General features: G+C 40.4%; 1 protein-coding gene across 1 annotated transcript; it reads right to left on the bottom strand.

The window, feature by feature from the left end:
• Positions 1 to 2,225: 2,225 nt before the first annotated feature.
• On the bottom strand, positions 2,226 to 9,549 carry IMPA1 (inositol monophosphatase 1). The gene is made up of 8 exons (XM_056854329.1): positions 9,475 to 9,549; positions 9,182 to 9,315; positions 7,567 to 7,671; positions 7,257 to 7,302; positions 7,044 to 7,152; positions 6,057 to 6,165; positions 4,556 to 4,707; positions 2,226 to 2,400 (listed from the first exon to the last, which is right to left on the bottom strand). Exons 1-8 carry the CDS (start codon positions 9,535 to 9,537, stop codon positions 2,282 to 2,284), a joined length of 837 nt encoding a protein of 278 aa, XP_056710307.1. The 5' UTR covers positions 9,538 to 9,549; the 3' UTR covers positions 2,226 to 2,281.
• Positions 9,550 to 9,767: the final 218 nt, after the last annotated feature.

Here is a 9,767-nt window from a genome sequence, read left to right as displayed (position 1 = left end):
GCGTGACCCCGCTTTGGCCTAAGTGCCAGTTTATCATGGGATAAAGTGGCAAACATGCCGGCATCTGGGAGCAACAGAGCTCCACTGGCCCTTGTCACCAGTGTGGCCAGTCTGGGATCTAAATCTCAAAAGAGAAAAGCCGTGCCCGTGTGCAGGAGATGTTCCTGGGGGTGGAATTCCCCCATTTAAAAAAAAAATTCCTTTTTTTCTCTCTCCAGCGGCCGGGAAGCCTCAGGGGTGGCGTGGCGCCGCTGCTCCCAGCAACCACGGATCTACCCCCCTTTCAGGGATGGGCCGCCCGAGCTTGATAGTTATTACCTTCCAATTTCTGCTTCTGAAGTAAAACACACATACGGTTTGATTGAGGGGAAAATATTCAGGCTTTCTCAAGGCCAACTGTCTAAATAAAGATAAACTTTATTGTAATTGTACAGTTAGAACATTTCAGAACAATTTTAATTTTACAAAACAAATCTTCCTCATATTGGACCCCCCCTTATCTACAGGTTCATACAGAAGCCCAGAAGTCATTTATTTGACCTGATACACTTAGGAATTACTCTGACACTTCAGAAAAAAGAAAAGGCTGATGAGGCATCTAGAGACAATTTGATCAACATTTAGAATAGATTCTGTGAATTTTGGCACTTTATGCAGCTACTCACTGGCACCGGTGCCAGAGTCCTTATTTGATTTCCACCATTGCTCAGCTCCAAGGATGCAGCTGCTACTCAAGTTAACATGGTAAGAAACTGAGCCTTGGCCTATGAGCAGTTTAACGTTACGGTGACTAATTTATACATCCATGTAATTTTAAAAGAAATGAAGATTTAAAAATTAACCTTATTGTTCCATTGAAATCAACCACCCGTTATTATAATCTTTAGAGGAGACTGTACATTTGCAGTGATGGGATGGTTATGGCTGAGCCTGAAATGTAATAGAAGATCCAACACAAAGCTCAATTGGCTAGTATACAAATGTAGAGTATTTTGTAATATTACAAACCCACCAGTTTTGTGAACAGGTTGTGGGTCCATCTGGAACGATCACTGTCCTCAGAGGAATCATAACAACGCAAACTGGTTTGTGACAAAGTGTGGCTGCATGTGGGACATTGAAAGCATTTTGATGGCAAAGATCCAGTTACACCAGTCTAAACATAGAATATATGATTCAACTGCAAAGATTCAGTTACACCAGTCTAAACATAGAATATACGATTCAACTGAACTTTACTGAATACTGCAAAGCTCTCCTCAGTCAACTCTCCAATGTATAATTCAATGGCACAAATCATTATTTTACAACAAATAAGATATCCATGTACAGTAAGTGAGCATATGTTCTGCTCTGACGTTTTACTCCCGTTGATTTCAAAGCGCTTGACTTTGGAAGGGCCACATCTTCAAGTGTAACAATATGATGTCCCTTTGTAGACTGAGGACCATTAGAATGGGCCTGCATCAATAATCAGAGTTTTATATAAGATACCAAATAAACATCAGGAACATGGGGAAAATGAACAAAGCTGGTACATGTAGAATTTGGGTATTGTGAAGGACATCTTTCAAGGAGACTCGGCAGGCGGGAGTTTAACTCCCAGCTGGCTTTCAAAACAGGAAGGTAAGACAGCTTGAGGTAAGACAGCTCAGGGGATGGGAAGGGAAGAAAGAACAGGCATTTGCAGGGGAGAATCACTGGACAAGAAAAGGGTCAAGCGCTTCTGCCACCTACAGGCCAATTCTCCACCACTATTACCCTCTCTAGCATTTTTGTTTGTACCAGTAAAAAACAGAGTTGGGATCATTCTTTACTGAGGTACTGTCTAGCTGGCCTTCCTGCTACACAAAGTGTGTCATTTCTTCTTGAGAAATTTTTGACCAATTTCTGAGAACATGAATTCCTCTTTCATGCACTGTTATCAGCATAGTCCTGAGTTCTAGAACACTCTGGAAATGAAGAGACTCTTAATCACATATATGCTATACATAATATTTATGAAAAAGCATCAAATCCACCCCACTTCCTGTAAGCAACACAATTACACTCAGTAATATTTTTAAGTGCTTTCTAAACTGGACAACAGTTAAAATCCAGGATGTATGTGGAGTTTGGGGGGAGATGAGAAGAAAGAGGAATTCAAGTATCAGGCTTTGAAATGTTCAGACCAAACTTATATTTGTCTGCTATTCTACTCAAGTGCAAAACTATGTCCTTGAAAGGTATTTTTATGGACACAGACCAACTGCCTATCAAAGGTAGGGTGAAAGGATGACATTTAATTTGTTGCATCATCCCTTTGCAAAGGGATAATCTGAATCTCTCTGGCTATCCTCTCTGCTAGAACTTGGCTGTTTGCTGCAATTATTCTTCTTGACATCAGATCAAATGGTCCGCCTAGGGGAGAACAGAGAAAGAAAAAATGATTTGTGGCCTTAGGTTCAACTAAAGCTCTATTGCATTGTTTGTTATATTACATATATTATACATGCTATTTTGCGCTGTTCTCTAATTTTGTAATCCAGTATCATTCACTATTTGCTGTAAGTTTTATACTGTTCATTGCATTGTTTTAATGGCATAAATCTGCGTTGAGTTTCAGTGAGAAATAAATAAATAAATGTTAAATTGGAAAGTGCCACCACCAGTGGAACAGATCCACAGGATCTAATCCACAGTGAGGAAAAAAAAAGACTTTGGCTGTAATCTTCAAATCACTCCAGACAAGTCAAGCATCTATATATCTAATTCCCAACTCTGCCCCCTGCCTGCTGTTGTTGGCAGACAGTATTACAGGCTCATATAGTCAGGAACCATATAGAATAGCTACTTTAAATTGTATAATGTTTGCTATGAATGATAATTATAGGATCTCTTGCTTAGAAACTGGCTGTAGTTTGACACAACCCAACGTGGGGCTCGAGCCAGCAACCTTTGCCTAATATACCTAGAGATAAGAGCACTTAATTCTAGCCTATTGAATACTGGAACAGTGCCTACATGGGGGGTGACTGGATTTCATTATATGACGTTAGATAGCCTTGCTGCCATCATTGACCTGTCATTTTCTTATGATATATTATTTTGACATTGAAGATATCAACATATGTTTAGACTAAACAATCCTTGAAGATATCTGAAACCTTGAGGTAAGTTCTGAAGGACAATTATTGTTTTGAAAAAAAGTCTTGATATCAGATATGATGCTGGGGGCTAACATAAACATAGATTCAAGTTCTCCTTGAAAAAAGGTATTTAAGGGGTCTTAAATTGTTCAGAAATTGGGAGTTCACTAGCAGACATGCTGCCAGCCTGTCTAGAGAATCTCCCCAGAAGCATGGCACTCCCAGAGGTATGATGAACTTGGTATTTCTACTGTATTTCCACTGTAACTCTTACTTAAGATGATTTGCTTATACTTTGAAATATTCTGTTAAGATTTTTTCTTACAATGTAACTGTAACTGACTTGAATTGTGCTTGGAATGGATGTACACTATGTCCTGATCCCACATTCTTTTTATATTCTGAAGCATTTACAATAAAAAGCAATTTTTCTTAGAAAAGTTCAAAGCTTGTATCACTGCTTATGGGGCATCTGGTTAAGCAAGGTAACGTATTTCTTAGTGAGATACAAGACCTAGAAACCTATTTGCCTACACAGCACTGACCGCTACACTGCAGATACTTAAATCTGCAGACTGGGGGCAGACTGACCCCAACAGGCTTTTCTGCCGACTTAAGGGACCTGCTAGATCTGCAGAAATATCAGAAATTAAAAATATATATTGGGGGGGTATTATTGGGCCTGGGTCCTCTGTGGTGGTGATGGGGGGAGCGGGAGAAAGTCGCAGAGGGCTCTGCAGCAGAGGCTGGGAGCCTTGCTGGGCCGGGGTCATCTGCGGTGGTGATTGGGGGGGGGGAGATGGAATTCCCCCCACAAGTTTCACGGGCTCGACTTGTTACTACCTGAAGCTCTACAGTCTGCAGAATTGGAAAGGAGTAACATGACATTATAAGAAGGGAGCATCTTCAACATTCAGCATACAAAGATGCATTTATACACTGACACAGAAAAGCAACCATTTCCCATACAACCACTACAAACCTGAAGCATTTTGCTGGACACACAAATGGTTGCAATCTACACAAATCAGATGTGTCGAAATCCCACTGAATGGAACCAAGATACGGTTAAATGCATAGGTGTCACCTGATATTAAACGGGTTAAATCTTAAATGGTACAAGCACAACAGAACTCATAGAACAGAACTTTCTCAGCTGTCCTTACCCCAAGCAGCCTGCTGTGCTTACCAAAATGCTGCTCAGGATGTGCGTGTGTGTGTCAGTGGATGCTGGCGAACAGTGGGGGAGGGGGCTGCAGAGCGTTTAGAATGGGTTGAAACCTTGCACAAATCCAACAGCCAGATGAACCAGTGGAACAAAGCATAGGATCCAACCTCTTGTTGTTAGCTAACTGTTCATAAGAGATTACCTGCATATGCCAGGTGTCCTTTCCAATATTTTTGGTTTTGTTTCTCACACATTTTACCTGAGATGTCAAGCAGAACTCCACCAGCTTCAGTAATAATGATTCCAGCTCCTGCCATATCCCAGCAATGAATCCCCATCTCATAATAGGCATCTGCTCCTCCTGTTGCCACCAGACACATATTTACAGCTGCTGTCCCAACTGCTCTAATCCTACAACAGAGAACGTATATTACCGAAGAATTACTATACCCGTGGATGTCATCTGCGATACTGATGTGAAAAATGATCCGAAGTACTCTCAGCCAAACTCTGCCAATGGAATAAGACCACCCGCTCAGTAGCCCCATGAACCCCCAGGAATCCTCCTTTTGGGGACAGGAGTGAACTGGGGATCTGTTGCAGGACTTGGCAAAAGAAAAACCCTCTCCCCTCTCCCTTAGCAGAGGTGTCCCATACTGGTGGAAACAGACATTTGATTTCAACCCACTATGACCATGCTATTGGTCACAGCAGCAACCACAGTGATCAAATCATTCATTCATTTTTGGAAATCATAAAATATTAATATACCGACAACGCAACCTTAAATTTTACTTTTAGAACCACATTGTCATACTTGAAACAAACCACTTTGAGATATGGGTCTAATGGTGCTGCCAATAAGCAACCTACTTCCCAGAGAGATGCAAGAAAAGAAGGAGCTCATTCAAAACATTTTAGGTAGTCAAAGTCCCTTTAGCAATACTTTCTCTGCTGCTTCTCACTTGCCTCCTATCTCACATACCTCTATTCTTTGTTCCTGTGTAAACCCCCCGCCCCAATACCTTGAAGAGCCCGAGTAGTGTAAGGGTTAAGGTGTTGGACTAGGACCTGGGAAACCCAGGTTTGAATCCCCACTCTGCCATGGAAACTTGCTGGATGACATTGAGCCAGTCACACACTCTCAGACCTGACCCTGGCTAGTATTTGGATGGGAGACCTCCAAGGAATACCAGGGGCATGATGCGGAGGCAGGCAATGGCAAGCCACCTCTGAACGTCTCTTGCCTTGAAAACCCTACCGGCCGCCATAAGTCAGCTGTCACCTGACGGCAACCCCCCCCCCAAAAAAAACCTTGAAGATAGGAGGCATGTGGCTTTTATTTTCAGTAAGGTATTTCTAGCCAACTCTTTCAATCAAAAACCATTCCTGGAGGCAACTTACAAAGTGGTAACAGCCTCACACAATACCTCTGCTCCTGTTCCGGCTCAAGCACAAGAAGTTCCCTTTGCTTCTGCAAGCAGCATACTGAAACTGGAAAGATTTGTCTTTGGGTCCCTGAGTGCATGGGAGGGGGCCATTCTTTTACACCCTGAGAAGTACCTTTCAGTACTATTCATGGGGCAAACTTGTTAATTAAGGAGCAACTTGCTGTGTTATCCTTAGTTCAATTACTCCCTTCTACGCCCCTTGAGTTCTATGGGCTTATAAGGGTGTAACACTACTTAGGATGGCACTATTAAAAGAATAAATTAAGTACAAGTTAAGATTTTTCAAAAGAAATTTTATAAATGACATACCCATGTATACCAATGCTGAGAAGCCTTTGCATATTAGAAAGAACAGTTTTTAAAACCTCCGGTTCACGGCTGGATCCCAATTCGGTCACTATGAGTGCTTTTGTAATATCTGGGGTGGGGGAAAATGGCAAAAATAAAGGTATCTACTGTATCCTTAATTTTGATTTGCTTTTGCTAGCTGTTCATTTTAAGTAAGGTATCAACAAAATATAGTTCCATTTTGTGCATAATACCATGAGAGCTGTCAGGAACATGGTTTGTCCTGCTGACAGACTTATCTGGATTGCCATGACCTACTGTCATCTACATTATTGCCATAATCCAACTTGTAATTCAACAAGGATCTGAAGAGGAAACCAAGACTGATTTAACAGTGTCTTAATAAGAACCAGTCCTATTGTACCAATTTGACTTACAGATCCAGAATTATATTCCACAGGATTCTGGCTATTTTTCCATTGTAATGAAAATCTGTGTTGGTCTGCAGACAGACACCCATAAATTGATGTGCTGCTGCTGCAGAATTTGCACTCACTATATTTTGTTCACACAAGCCATTTTCTATCCAGCATCAAGCTCAGAAAAACCAGTTCTGCCTATCAGCCCCTGATGCTGGCTGTGTATAGAGACGTGGCTGGAGCCAGTAATATCACAACCTGCCCTTCTGCACAGATTTTTCAACTTTATTCTGAACCAATTATTAAAACAGAGACTAAAAACATGCAACTGTGTTGTGTGCTGTTTTAATTATTAGAAACTACTCAGTGTTGAGAGGCAGTTTAGAGGAGGGAAAAACAGTCCTGCCAATGGCATGCTTATCTGGAAATCTCACACTTCCCTGGTTGATAGCCACCTACTGAAGTCATTAGCTCAATTCCAATGACATCTGAAATGTATTTTATCCATACTTGGCTCTGAATCCATTATTCCGTCAATCCTCCTTTCACATTTTATAAAATAACAATAAACACAAAACAGAAGCCTCACCTTGTTGTCGTGATACATGGAGCTTCTGCCCATTGCAAAATGCACCTTTCCCTTTCCTAGCAGTGTACATCTTGTCTTCCACACAGCTAAACACAACTCCAAATTCCATCTGCCACCAAGGAAATGCCAAGGTTTAGTGATACACTGGTGTGTATTCTGGCAATAAAATGGCAACTTTTTTATACTTAATATTAAAATAACACAGGTAGTTACCTTTTTATTTACTACAAAGCCAATGGAAACTGCTACAAAGGGAAATCTGAAAATAAAAAAGAGTTAAGTATACTGCACATACTATTGAAATTAAGTCTTTGAATTTGTAAGAAAAATGAGTCAGGTATTGTTTAAGTGTCAATTATGGAATTATTGCAGCTCTGACAAAACCTTAAATAGCTCCTCCATACTAAGAACAAATCAAGAAAACAAGATCATTCCACAGCACAGCCCTAAACTCTTGTGAAATAAGGTAAGTTACACAAATATTGTTTCCCCTGGACATGTCGTGGCAGTTGCAGAAACATACCTGTGAACAAAGTTAGTAGTTCCATCAATAGGGTCAATAATCCAAGTGGGCTTATCAGTTAAAATACTTCCTGCACCAGCTGCAACAGATTCTTCGCCAATAAAACTAGAATGAACAAATATTTTTAAAAAGAGTTTAAGATACTTTATCTGGAAGCGTGTATAACACACAAGTCTTTTTCACATGAGCCATTCAGATCCCCGAAAATGTAAAGCCAACTCCAACAACCAGCGCTCATCCAGCACATATACATTTCTTATATGCCATGGGAATGTAAAGTCATGCCGTGAGAGTGCAAAGATTAATTCACACAGGGCTGTACCATCCAACTAAATCTGCAAAAATACAAACATCTCTTCTTACTGTGCTGAGCTGATTGTTTGGAATCCTACATGGGCCCTTACACAAGACTTTGCAACTGGGATATGTCAGGTGAATCCTCGCTGAGCACTAGCCAAAGGCAAGAAGGTCAAGGCCCCCATCCAAGCTTGCAAAAAAATGGTCTGAATTAGTCTGACCCCTATAAAATGGGAGGTGACCCTCAATAAAATGTTGCATACTTAGAAAAGAGGAACGAGGGAAGGGTGTTCACTGCAGATCAAGCAGGCTTCATTGTGGAGGAGTGGGAAATCAAACCTGGTTCTCCAGAGTAGAGTCCGCTGATCATGTGAAGGAGCGGGGAATCAAACCTGATTCTCCAGATTAGAGTCTGCCGCTCCTAACCACTACACCACAATGGCTCCCTTCTCCCCATTACCAGAGTCCTCCTGACTGTATGAATGTAATTCTAGTTGAATCAAGTTTTTGTCCAAATAGTGCAAATACATCCAAATTTTGTCAAGATCTGTCCAACAGACCATTAATTTAAATTCTACTCCAAGAGATGTGGAACAAAGGGATAGCAATTTGGCTTTTTTGCCGGGTGAATCCAGGCATATGGGCAAGCCTCTACTCTAACAGATAACAGTATTAACAATTTAGCCCTGAGTCAAATAGCTAGGAACACCGAACTTGGACAGTAAGAAACCAATTTCACAACTTCAGATGCCTGACTGCTCAGAGATGTCTCTCTCCTGGCTACTTCTCTTTTTTAATGTGACCATTTCTGATCTTGTACAACACTCAAGGCCAGTCTTTCTTCTAGAAAACTGGGGAATCCAAGTGCTGGCTGCTATAAAATTACTCTGCCTCTTCTGGCTATCTGACCCACCCTCTCTCTCTTTTTACGCACCTTGCTTCTTTTCACTGATATAAAGTGTTGCATAAATGCCAACTATGCAAACTTTTTCATATAATTATACTAGAGGAATTTTTAAAAAAATAAATAGGGCCACAAAATCAAAATATAAACTTTTTGTGTCATGAAGCAAATCAGCAGAGATAACAGAAAAAGCCCAAAGCAGTAGAAGAGATAGTTGCTAAATCAGCTCAGAAGATTGTTTCTAGGATATATTTGTAGGAAAATGGCTTGCAAGCAGCAAACTAGAACATTCTGTTAAGTGCAACTTTAAGGATGTTGCTTTCACTGTGTTATTCTGCACATCCTTCATAATAATTCATGCTTTTCAGATGCATCTCACTGATAATAAAACTTGATTTCTAAAATATTCTGTACCTGTGAGAAGGATATTTTTCTTTTATAGAAGAAATAATCATGTTTTCCACTTTCTGATCGGTGACTGTCACTAGATCTGCAGGAGAGCTTTTAACCATGACAGCTATTTCCTCCTTCAGTGCCTCACGGATTATCTGTAAGTAAATTCTTTATGTGACTTTTTAGAAAGGAGCAGATAATATGGTCTTCAATAATGCAGATAAAAACACAATGTGCTTTGCAGTAAGTCTATATAGATATTAAAATGACAGCTTCAATCAAAATTTTCCTTCAGAAAGGTAAATAATTCTTACCTCTCCAGCTTTTCTTGCTAAAGTAACTGCATAGTCCATGCATTCTTGACAAGGATCAGCCATCGTTACCTAGGTAAAAGTACATATTTTACAATGTGCAGAAGTAAAAATATCTTATATACAACAAAACACTGATTATGTGATGAAATTTTGACCAATTGCTTTCTTTAGTAGTTTGGTTCATTCCTGTTGACATACCCACCTTATAAATAAGATTAATTCCACAAAAAATACTACTGTCTCACTGGTGATTTAACTACACTTACTAGGGCTGTGCACCATTTCCCCCCTGG

The sequence above is a fragment of the Euleptes europaea genome, chromosome 8, assembly GCF_029931775.1.
Source record: "Euleptes europaea isolate rEulEur1 chromosome 8, rEulEur1.hap1, whole genome shotgun sequence".
Taxonomy (NCBI): Eukaryota; Metazoa; Chordata; class Lepidosauria; order Squamata; family Sphaerodactylidae; genus Euleptes; species Euleptes europaea.
This window is presented reverse-complemented; position numbering and strand designations above follow the sequence as displayed.

Bases quoted from the DNA above. Each gene is read 5' to 3' on its own strand.
- IMPA1 (XM_056854329.1), bottom strand. From the start codon at position 9,537: ATGGCTGATCCTTGTCAAGAATGCATGGACTATGCAGTTACTTTAGCA. The intron at 9,316-9,474 runs GTAAGAATTATT...ATTTACTTACAG, and splicing joins TAGCAAGAAAAGCTGGAGAG to ATAATCCGTGAGGCACTGAA. The intron at 6,166-7,043 runs GTGAGGCTTCTG...CCCCCACCCCAG, and splicing joins CCATGTATCACGACAACAAG to ATATTACAAAAGCACTCATA.